At 43.5% G+C, this 12,766-nt stretch overlaps 1 protein-coding gene across 1 annotated transcript in view; it reads right to left on the reverse strand.

Moving 5' to 3' along the window:
* Positions 1-11,220, reverse strand: part of LOC139029145 ((E3-independent) E2 ubiquitin-conjugating enzyme-like) — a 31,932-nt gene extending 20,712 nt beyond the window's left edge. The window contains exon 1 of the mRNA XM_070448420.1: positions 10,671-11,220. Coding sequence (XP_070304521.1) covers positions 10,671-11,057 — 387 coding nt within the window. The 5' untranslated portion in view covers positions 11,058-11,220. The remainder of the gene's footprint in view (positions 1-10,670) is intronic.
* Between the last annotated feature and the right edge of the window lie 1,546 nt (positions 11,221-12,766).

Below are 12,766 nucleotides of genomic sequence, written 5' to 3' on the forward strand. Positions count from 1 at the left end.
AGATGCATATCAAATCGTCTCGAAAGGGAAATATGCACACTCCTAGTTGAACAGTATTGGTTTTAGTCTTCCTGGGCTCATTAACACGAGTCCCACTCTCCAGGTGGGGTGCAGGAGGAAGGATAGAGGAAAAGGAGAGAGACTGCAGCCTTGGGCCACGCCTGTCCTCCATTCACATTGAGCATGTTGATACTTAAAAATGATAAAGATCAAATATTTATCTCATACTAGATTCACCCTCTCACACACACACACACACACACACACACACACACACACACACACACACACACACACAACAGGGCCGTGTACGACACCTACACACAAAACGATTCTACACACACACACCTCCCTACATTTCCCTCCATCTCCAGCAGACCAGCCATGTCTGACAGCGCTGGAGGTCCATTGATCCAGACAGTGGGAGCACACAGCTCCATTAGAGGGGCTTTGTAGTAATGCTAAAGGCGTTTACTCCTGTTCTCCTGAGGGAGAGGAGAACCAGGTGGCGTTTAGAGAACTGACAGTCCGGTATAAAACCACTATATACTTCTGGAACAACTGATGGGAGCTGAGGAAGGGTCAGCAGCGAGAGAGAGTAACTGATTGAGAGTGAAAATAGAGGCAGGGCAATAGGACACAGGGAGACCGTCAGACGGATAAGGGGAGGTGGACGGAGAGGAGGGGTGGAAAGAGAGCGGGAGGGAAGAGCAAGGCAGAAGGGAAAAAAACAACAGAGCGAAAGAGAGCCAGACACAGAACCAGCCTGTCTCCCCCCACTGTGAGGTGTCAATACTGCAGAGGGAGAGAGGCTGCAGCCAGCCGGCCTTTCTCCGCAAGTCCTCAGTGGACACATCTACCACACACAGGGAAGCAGAGAGAGCGAGCGAGGCAGAGGGAGAGAGAGAATTAACTACAGGACAAAATACAAACCCTGCAACCCAAAAAAGCCTGTGGAGTTGATGGTATCCTCAAAGAAATATACAGACCACAAATTCCAATTCACTATACTTTATCATCCTCAGCTCTGGCATATTCCTCAATATTTGGAACCAAGGACTGATCACTCCAATCCACAAAAGTAGACAAATTTGACCCCGATAACTACCGTGGGATATGCGTCAGCAGCAACCTTGGGAAAATCCTCTGCATTATCATTAACAGCAGACTTGTACATTTCCTCAGCGAAAACAATGTACTGAGCAAATGTCAATTTGGCTTTTTACCAAATCAGCATACAACAGACCACGTATTCACCCCGCACACCCTAATTGACAAAAACACAAAGGCAAACGTCATCTAATTTTTTGTTGATTTAAAAAAAGCTTGACTCAATTTCACATGAGGGCCTGATATACAAATTGATGGAAAGTGGTGTTGGGGAGAAAACATACAACATTATAAAATCCATGTACACAAACAACAGGCGCGTGGTTAAAATTGGCAGAAAACATTTGTTTCCACAAGGCCGGGTGAGTAGGGTGAGACAGGGATGCAACTTAAGCCCCACCCCCAACATATAAACAAATTGGCGAGGGCACTAGAACAGTACGCAGCACCCTGCCTCACCCTACTAGAATCTGAAGTCAAATGTCTACTGTTTGCTGATGATCTGGTGCTTCTGCAGCACCTAGATCTTCTGCACAGATTGTCAGACCTGGGCCCCGAAAGTAAATCTCAGTGAGACAAAAATAGTGAACCACCGTTGCCCTACTGCACACAAACTATACATAGCTTGGCCTAAACATCAGCGCCACAAGTAACTTCCACAAAGCTGTGAACGATCTGAGACAAGGCAAGAAGGGCCTTCTATGCCATCATTATGATCTGGCTAAAAATACTTGAATCAGTTATAGAACCCATTGCCCTTTGTTGTGAGGTCTGGGATCCGCTCACCAAAAAAGAATTAAGAAAATGGGACAAAGACCAAATTGAGGCTCTGCATGCATAATTCTGCTCAAATATCCTAGGAACTGTTGTGAGTGTAATGTTTACTGTTCCTTTTTTATAGTTTATTTCACTTTTGTTTATCATCTATTCCACTTGCTTTGGCAAAGTAAACATTTTCCCCATGCCAATAAATCCCTTAGAAAGAGAGAGCGAGAGAGAGTGAGCATCAGATACATCATCTAAGGAGGGGTGTGGTTGACAACAACCCTTCCACATTACATCACTGCAATCTCCAGAACAGAACTCCACAGGGACAGGGAGGAGGGGAAGAGAGGGATAGAAGGAGGAGGGAGGACAGCTTAACATTTCACATCTTTGTAGTGAGTTACCGAGGCGATTCTCTCGAGCCCTAGGCTATAGGGAAGGATGGATCCAAGATGACTTAGCTGCTTCTCTCCTCTCACCTCCACCTGCTGTAACACCTCTTCACCTTCCAGACCTGTGTCACTTTCTCTCAATCTGCTGATGATCCCTTGTTCTGGCTGCTTGTGAATGTGTGACGTGTGTGTGTGTCCACTCTACGCTAAGGCCCTGGCACCTGCTTAACATTACTCAAGCTCATACACTCCCTTCTTACACTGAGGCTACTTGGCAGTGGCAGTGTGTCCCGGATTACTTCATTAATAGTCAACCACAGGGCCTGCAGCTTAGCCTATTCTCTGAGAACTGCAGGACTAGAACCAGGTTGCTAAGTAGCAAAGAGGCTAGTAACCAAAAAGCTACATAGCGCTAATTGCGTCAAAACAAATGTCATGACGACATGTCAATTACCATGTGAGAAGAATGGCGTAACATCACGGTGGTGTCAGTCGTTTAGTCTTAAATGTAAGTCAATTAGGATCATCCGATGTCTAAATACAGATACCCTAATTTGTGATAGCCATTCCCTACTGAGGAGGCTTAAACTAACCGCTAATGGCAATTATTCAACCACCATGCTAATGAGTTGGCTGGATAATTAATAACCTAATAATGACAAGATGGTTGATGTCTCAATATGATTGGGGAAGGCTAGCTAGCTACTGTTATCAGCACATGTGGAGTGACTCGCAAGGCATCAACTGTATAGGCCAGGGCTTCCCAAACTCAGTCCTGCACCCCCGGTTTCACCTTTTGTTTTTTGCCTTAGCACTACACAGCTGATTCAAATAATCAAAGCTTGATGAGTTGGTTATATGAATCAGCTGTGTAGTGCTAGGGCAAAAACCTAAACTGCACCCATCACAGAGATGGATCCTTCCAACCACCCATACATCACCAGCAGACAGGCCATGAGACGGGGGGGAGGATGACGGGGCAAAAAGGTGACAAAGGTGACAAATAGGACCAAGGCTTATGTATGACATGTTCTCCAGAGGGGACAGAGCAGGAGAGACGAGGTCAGAAAAACAAAGCATGAGCCTTGTGCTGCTGCTTACGAGCCTCTAGAAAGCATACCTCTAATGCCTTTTCAGCTAGTCGTGTGGTGATACCTAATGTATATCAAACCACATTCCAGTGCCCAACACAGGCCGTTATCTGACGGAATACTCACTCATTACCCCGGATAAACCACAGTCATAAACAATACGGGTGAATGCTGATACTCAGCATTTTAGCCTAGCATAGATTAGCTTTAGCAATACCTGTAAACAGCATCCTGAAAGGACCGCACTACCTTCCGGACAACAAAAGGAGACCAAATACTCCCAAGTCGGTAAGTAAAAAGAGATATTGGCCTATTGAGCAAACTAAGGGGTTAGGCCTATAACTGCAACTGCTTGCAACAAGAAAACAAAAACCTCTAAAAATAGACCCTGGTAAAATAAGAAATTAAAGGGGAAAAAGGGAAAAAAAGAACCAATGGGACAGAAGGGGGGGCCCACTTAAGGACAAAAAGCTCTTCATTAGCATAGCAACCATCTGCCCAGAGCTAGCCCATCTCTTCCTCTTTCCCTCCCTCTTCTTGTTCCCCTCACTGTATCTCTCCCTCGTGCCCCCTCTCATTTCCCCTCATTCGCTTTCCAGCTCCCTTCATCCTCTTTCTCCCTTTACTCTCTCCATCCCTCTCTCTCCTCCCTTCTCTCTTCGTCCCCCTCTCTCTCTCTCTCTGCGGTAGAGTCGGCAGCAGTAGGCCCTGGCCACGGCTGCACCCACCGTCATTAGCAGCATCACGCCACCCCTCCTCCACCCCCAGGGCCTAGGCGTCACGGTCACCTCAGACCCCCGTCTGACAGCTCCGTCTCCGAGCACAGCCTTGAATAAGGGATAAGAGGGTGGGAGGGAAACCATCGCCCCGACCTCAGTACCACGCCCTGCGTTCCACTGTCAGCTACCTGCTGCAGTCAGAGCCTTGGAAAGCCTATCAAAAGAAAGCTAGGGAGTGCTAGACAGTGTACTGCAGCAACGGGGCTGAGTTAGCTAGTGTCCTAGCAATGCTGCTGTGTGCTCAGTGTCGCTGTACTGAATTGTAGGCAGCCACAGGCTTCCACAGCATGAACCCTGTCAAAGACCTTCAATAGACCCCTTAACCTCATTGAGGGACCATTGAGAGACAATGTCCTTCGTAGTCAAGGGATGCACTATTTTCAGTCCTAGCGTCCTTGCTAGGCTAGCGATGTAATGGTTGCTATTCAGGAGGCACCTCCAGTTAGCGGTTATTCCATTTAACTGAGCCCAATATGAACAGCTTTTCACACAGGTCTTGATGAAGACAGCAAGGTTGAAACATGGGCTTCTTCGTACAGTTTATAATATGACTAGCCCACCATTGTGAGAGCACAAAGCGCCTTCCATTCCAATCAGGTTTAAAACGGGTAGCTATAGATTCTATTCAACTGAGCCTAATTAAAACCATTTCACTTTTAATTCTTAAAGAAAGCAAAATTGAAACATTGGGTAGTAGTCCACCTCTGATAGAACTAGCAAAGCAACCCACCTTCCTTTCCAATCAGGTTGGATGGAGAGATCACTATAGAGGAAAATGATTGCCCGCTCAAACAAAGACGTCAGAGAGAGAGGCGGTGTCCTTGACCTAGATGATATTTAATATATATTTTTAATGAACTTTTATTTAACTAGGCAAGTCAGTTAAGAACAAATTCTTATTTACAATGACGGTCTACCCCGGCCAAACCTGGATGACGCTGGGCCAATTGTGCGCCGCCCTATGGGACTCCCAATCACTGCCAGATGTGATACCTCACACCTATTATCTCTTATGAGGCTCAACGCAATGTGCCAAGCTTTACACATATCCCTCATATCTTTCACTGTCTCGGAGTCAGGCGGTGAATGAAATATGCAAAGCATGTTCTTGACCGGCTTGGATAATGGGGTTCTGGGAAGTGATTGAAACTAGAGGTCGACCGATTAATCGGAACGGCCCATTTCAAGTTTTCATAACAATCGGAAATCGATAATTTTGGACGCCGATTTAACACCTTTATTTAACTATGCAAGTCAGTTAAGAACACATTCTTATTTTCAATGACGGCCTAGGAACGGTGGGTTAACTGCCTTGTTCAGGGGCAGAACGACAGATTTTTACCTTGTCAGCTCAGGGATTCAATCTTGCAACCTTACGGTTAACTAGTCCGACGCTCTAACCACCTGCCTCACGAGGAGCCCGCCTGTTACGCGAATGCAGTAAGAAGCCAAGGTAAGTTGCTAGCTAGCATTAAACTTATCTTGTAAAAAACAATCAATCATAATCACTAGTTATAACTACACATGGTTGATGATATTACTAGTTTATCTAGCGTGTCCTGCGTTGCATATAATCGATGCAATGCGCATTCGCGAAGAAGGACTGTCGTTGCTCCAACGTGTACCTAACCATAAACATCAATGCCTTTCTTAAAATCAATACACAGAAGTATGTATTTTTAAACCCACATATTTGGCTAAAAGAAATCCAGGTTAGCAGGCAATATTAACCAGGTGAAATTGTGTCACTTCTCTTGCGTTCATTGCACGCAGAGTCAGAGTATATGCAACATTTTGGGTCGCCTGGTTCATTGCAAACTAATTTGCCAGAATTTTGCGTAATTATGACATAACATTGAAGGTCGTGCAATGTAACAGGAATATTTAGACTTATTGATGCCACCTGTTAGATAAAATACAGAACGGTTCCGTATTTCACTGAAAGAATAAATGTTTTGTTTTGGAGATTATAGTTTCCGGATTCGACCATATTAATGACCTAAGGCTCGTATTTCTGTGTGTTATTATGTTATAATTAAGTCTATGATTTGATAGAGCAGTCTGACTGAGCAATGGTGGGCACCAGCAGGCTCGTAAGCATTCATTCAAACAGCACTTTCGTGCGTTTTGCCAGCAGCTCTTCGCAATGCTTCAAGCATTGCGCTGTTTATGACTTCAAGCCTATCAACTCCTGAGATTAGGCTGGTGTAACCGATGTGAAATGGCTAGCTAGTTAGCGGGGTGCGCGCTAATAGCGTTTCAAACATCACTCGCTCTGAGACTTGGAGTAGTTTTTCCCTTGCTCTGCATGGGTAACGCTGCTTCGAGGGTGGCTGTTGTCGATGTGTTCCTGGTTCGAGCCCAGGTAGCGGCGAGGAGAGAGATGGAAGCTATACTGTTACACTGGCAATACTGAAGTGCCTATAAAAACATCCAATAGTCAAAGGTATATGAAATACAAATCGTAGAGAGAGAAATAGTCCTATAATAACTAGAACCTAAAACTTCTTACCTGGGAATATTGAAGACTCATGTTAAAAGGAACCACCAGCTTTCATATGTTCTCATGTTCTGAGCAAGGAACTTAAACGTTAGCTTTCTTACATGGCACATATTGCACTTTTACTTTCTTCTCCAACACTTTGTTTCATTATTTATGTGAGGCTAAATTGATTTTATTGATGTATTATATTAAGTTAAAATAAGTGTTCATTCAGTATTGTTGTAATTGTCATTATTACAACAACAACAAAAAACGCCGATTAATCGGTATCGGCTTTTTTGGTCCACCAATAATCGGTATTGAAAAATCATAATCGGTCGACCTCTAATTGAACCAGTGCCACGCCAGTGGAAGATCTGAGACCAATCACACGATACTCTCCTTTTGGAGATGTAATTAAGATTTCATAGGGAAAATCTGGCATAGCTTATTACAGTGCAGATAAAATTGTGTCAGTCTGCCATTGTTGATGCAGCGGCCTGCATCTAAATAAGTTTCCACAGGGGAACTTGATGAAGAGTAATATGGTTCCACCTGAAGAAGAAAAAAAAGACAGGTGACAGTGGGAAATGCAAGCTTTGCACCCCACGGGGACGCTTCTTTTTCTATTACACTGTCTCCGAGTACGTTTGCGAGGAACTGAATGCGAGAGGGAATTTGTTCAACTTTACCTCACGGACGCATATGTCACGTTGAGACAACAAGTCACAAAACTGAGCCATAGGCCTGTCTACTTGTTTGTCGAAACTATGTTGTTCGCCTTCTCTGTCTTGAAGTAAATATCTGCCATACAAATCCTGAATAAACTCCTCATTGGTAAAAACCTTTGAGGAAGACAGTAGCAGTGAGGGAGACAGAGGCTGGTGAATCAGGTAATCAGATAGCCAGGCTTCTCTAATAGGAAAGCCTTGTAAAGTCAATGGCAGAAAGTAGCTACAAAGCGGTGGAAACCAGTGACGCCTTACAACACTTTAAACCAATCCCTTGCTTGGGTGGAGAATGGAAAAGGTGCCCTCTAAATGAGTTTGTGCCGTAGGATCAACAGTGGTCGGGAATAGTTGATTAAAATCCCATCAAAATATGTTGATGTATGCCGTGTTTGTGGTTACTTTCAATTTCAAGAAATCGGAGACCGTCGGCAACAATTGATACATAAACTTTTACCATAGCCTGTAGTAGACACGTCAAAAACATTTTTTTGTAGTGATCAAGCAGAGGAGTTGTAGTGCCTTCAACGACTCAATTTTATGTATAGAGCACATCTCTGGCAAAACAGAATTCCGTTTGTCCTCTAGGTTTTCTTATATTTCCTGCAATGTTACAAACTAGCATATGCAACAACTCTCCGCAAAATGTGTCCTACCCGGTGGGAAAACAGTGACTAACATAACGCAGCACCACTTCCACGAGCACGTGGGGGGAATCCACTAAAACATTTGCACACCATTCTAGCCAAATCTTCAGACCTCCAAAGTCTGGTGTGAAAACATGATTTGGATGCATGACTATGCAAAACTAGGGTTAAGGTACTGACTTTTCGTACACATTGACGCAGCCCCCTATCCCAGTGTCCCCGGAAGTGTGTGAAAATGGGTATAAAGCAGAGGAAGGTGAGAAATAAAAGCAGTCAGTCAATCTAAGGACAGACTTTCTTGGAAATATGCCATTTTTGCATACTGCAGGAAGTGGCCTGGTCATGAATAATAGATGTGAATCTTTGAGTTGCTCAAGAGAATATGTGACTGAAGAAACACCATCTGAGCAGTAGGTAGACAGAGGATGCACACTGACAGTAGTGATGGGGGAAAACAAAATCGATACAGTTACATATCGGGATATTATTTGACGATAGATCATATTGTATTGACAATATAATTTTTGCACTAGTTCGGTACATCTGCATCAAAACTCCAGTCATTTCCCATCTCCTTTTTAAATAGGTAGCATATTTGTTTTCAGCACTTTTATTTCCATGACTGATCAAAACTAGTTCTCATGGCGCTCTTGTCCCTCTGCAGTAGACATATATTGAGCAATATGTTTGGAACAACGAATCGCAATACATGTAGAACCATGAGAATCGCAATATCGTATCGTGAGGTCCCTGGCAATTCCCAGCCCTAACGGACAGCCAAACAGACACGCGCACACACACAAGGAAGAAGAATAAACACACAGATCAGGCTGGACAAACACACAAACTGAGGGAAATGTTTAAGGCCTAAAACAAGACCGGCATTCAAAGTCACACAGAGCCGAGTCACCCTTGTGTGTGTAGGTAAACATCCCTGACCCATTGCTATCCCCACAGATACATGACTAGACCTTTGTCCTGACTTCCAGAACCTGACTCCATTGCTAGAACTTTACACATTTACTCCAGAGGACAAAGCAGCACTGTTTACCGTGAGTATCTTCTAGGCCCAACCCATCCCAGCTCTACTCCCTCAGTGACCCTTTTCCATACGGCCCAGGACTGAGCTCCCTGTTACTGCAGTACTGAATCCCATTATGTCAATAGCTCTCTATTTGGTTTGTAATGATACTGGCCCGACAAAGCTTTTATGTATGGGCTTTGAGAGCTTGGATACTCTGCTTAGGGCAATCTTCCTTTCGATTCACAATATTCATTCAATTGGACCCTATTTACCTTGATTTTTTTGTGATGGCATAGGTTATCTTTCCCTATGTAATATGATGATAGCCTCAACCTGCTTCCAACTACGTTTGGTAATTAATGTGAAATGCATTCACAGGCGAGGTTAAATACCATTTATAGCTTTGTATCGATGTATTATTGTTAATAATAAATGACACGTCAGCAAAACCTATCCGCTTTAAATGTCAGTCACGCAAGATGCTATCCACTTTAAGACTGCCTTTGGCCAATAGAAAACTAACATTACACCATCAGTATCTTTGATTAAACTGACTCCTCGTGTAGTGGAGGGTTTAGCATAGAATCAAAGATTTGTATAACTAACCCAAGATGGAAACAACAGGCTGTGGTCTAATGGGAGCAAATTAATAAGTGGGCAGAACAAGCAAGGAAGTGGGCAGAACCCATATTGACGCATTCTAGCATGTATTTGCATATTAGAGAAGGCCTACGCGTGTGCAATAACTCAATTCGCCCTCCTAAACAACCGCCTCTTATGGGGATAGAAAACTGCATCGAGATCAAATATGCTTCATCAATGACAAAATTAGCAGAAAGTCGGCCAAAATCCATCTCCTCCCACTGCCGGCAATTGGGCTTCCGCTCATCACATTTGGTGGTGAGTGGATACGTCAACCAGATGCTTCGGGTTTATAGATCCGGTGAAACATCTGGGTCATTGTTCTATCGGTGATATCATTTTAGCAATCTCATCTCATATGATTATGGGTCATGGCTAGCTTGAGCTGTCAGTGTCAGATACAGCATCAGCTAGAGACCACCTTACAGGATTCAGTTAAAGTCCTTTATCTCATTGTTTAAGCAGCAGTTTTAGCAAGTGTACCCTCTCCTACAAAAGTTGTCAATGATTCATTTACTGAAAACCTAAGATGCAAACTAGCTAGTTAATTGGTCATTTACGTGCGTTTAATTAGCTAGCAAGTTAGCCTAGCCAACGTGCCAGTTACCTAAACTGGTTCGTGGAGAATGTTAGTTATACCTAAATAAATGACTAGCACACTAGCTAGTCGTTTAACCAGTAAGCAATAATAAAAAGTTAGCTAGCCAAACATGCTATGTCACACCCAGTTGTACAGTACATTTAAAGAAATGTGGGCAATATGCTGAAACTAGGTATAGTAATTGCAACAAACAAGTACACAAGCGCGCGAATAAAACGTTCGCAATGCTGGTTATAGCGTGCTAAACCGGTGGCGGTGTACCGTTACTAATTAATTGAATCAGCTAGCGTTAGCTGTCAATAACGGGAAAACACACCTTGTGCTGGAAGCGAGCTAACTAACTAAATGTTACCTCCCAACGTTGAAAACATATTGTGTGGCTAGTTAGCTAACGTTAGCAGACAATTACCTTTGTTTCCCGTATGTCTTGTTTCCCTCCTTCTGGGTACCACTGTACCCGGACAAAACCCCTTCCCAGAGGTGCCAGGCTGTCCACAACACTGCTCTCGGTGTCCGAGTTACAGGGGATACAGCCACCACCACCACCGCCTCTACCTCCGCCATCTTCGAGGTCCGAGTCTGAATCAAACTCCTCCTCGCCTTGTATCATTCTGACTAGGCCGAACCGGACCAAGTCGCGATACCGACCTGACACCAAATCGTGAGAGAAAAGAAGCCGCTGGGAGCCGCCTGCAGAAGGAGAGAGCGCCATGGATGGAGGCTCCGAACCCGGGCTTACAGCCGGAGAAAGAGCTGCGTCTGTTGCTATTGCGTCCGATGCCACCGGTTCCGCCATCGCTGCAGTTGTCAGGGAATAATGCGAGAAAGGGGGAGAGATGGTGGAGAAGAAAAAAGAAAAACCTGTAACTAGGGAAGTGCACGTGTTTACGTCGGTAGGGCGCGCGCTGCGTAAATGCACTCCGAGAAGAGTCGAGGGTCTGTCAGATTGACAAAGGTGTTTTTTATTTCAGCGTTGGTTTGACTCTGAATAAATGAGTCTGAGACAGCAGACACTTATATCACACCGTTATTATAACACATCTTTCTTTATATTCTAGTCACACAGGCAGGTGTTGCTAGCTACATGATGACACAAATGTATGATGTAATGTGGCCAATTTCGTAGGATTAGGGTCTCCCTTAGGACACAGCCTAACAATAAAGTTAATTAAATATCACAGCCATGATCGTGGTATTTTTTAAATATAATTTCTTATAGAAATGCAAACATAATGAAAAAGAAGACGTCAATTTCATCAACAAGTCTGTAGCCCGGGCTCGAATAGGCGTTCTATGCCAATTTTCGCCACTTGGTGTCAGTGTCGAGTGCTGAAATTGGCTTATTATTGCAGCCATTATTGCATGGTTTCACAGGATTTTGGCATGAAATAACATATTTTATGCAGACCGTACCTGACACTGTAGTTGTGTTATGTAAGCTAACGTGAAGGGGCATATGGGGACGTTGGTCTTATTTGTCAAGCGCAAAGATGCATGTATTAATCTATAAAAATGTATATAATGCGATTCCAACCAATACAGACGCTAACTCTGTTCTATACCTGCATTTATCAGGTACCCAAAAAACAACAAGACTAATTTCGTATTGGTCAGCAACGTATTGCCAGCAGGGGATAAACTATACATTAAAACTGAAATAATGATCAACAAACTCTTACATGGGGGAAAAAAACATGAACCACAATCTCGAGACAATTGATGTACAATGGAAAAGTTTCCCTTATTTGAGTTACATGACGTTTGGTAAATAGATGAGGGCAAACGATAAGATTCGTAATACAATCACCAGTAGGCCTATTCTATGCGGAATAGAGTGATATTGATATCAACATATAAATAAAATAGGCATTTTACAATTACACACAGTCTATATTCCACTTATATTTGAAATTATACACTGAACAAAAATATAAACGCAACATGTAGTGTTGGTCCCATGTTTCATGAGCTGAAATATAAGGTCCCAGACATTTTCCATGTGCACAAAAAGCTTATTTCTCTAAAATGTTGTGCACACATTTGTTTACATCCCTGTTAGTGAGCATTTCTCCTTTGCCAAGATAATCCATCCACCTGACAGGTGTGGCATATCAAGAAGCTGATTAAACAACATGATCATTACACAATGATGTGCTGGGGACAATAAAAGCCCACTCTAAAATGTGCAGTTTTGTCACACAACACAATGCCACAGATGTCTCAAGTTTTGAAGGAGCTGCAATTGGCATTCTGACTGCAGGAATGTCCACCAGATAATTGATCATTTAATGTTAGTTTCTCTACCATAAGCCACCTCCAGCTTCATTTTAGAGAATATAACAGTATGTCCAACCGGCCTCACGATCACAGACCATGTGTATAGTGTTGTGTAGGCGAGCGGTTTGCTAATGTCAATGTTGTGAACAAAGTGAGCCATGGGGGCGGTGGGGTTATGGTATGGGCAGGCATAAGCTACAAACAACAATCACAAATGCATTTTATCGA

The sequence above is a fragment of the Salvelinus sp. IW2-2015 genome, linkage group LG1 (genome assembly GCF_002910315.2).
Source record: "Salvelinus sp. IW2-2015 linkage group LG1, ASM291031v2, whole genome shotgun sequence".
In the NCBI taxonomy this organism is placed as follows: Eukaryota; Metazoa; Chordata; class Actinopteri; order Salmoniformes; family Salmonidae; genus Salvelinus; species Salvelinus sp. IW2-2015.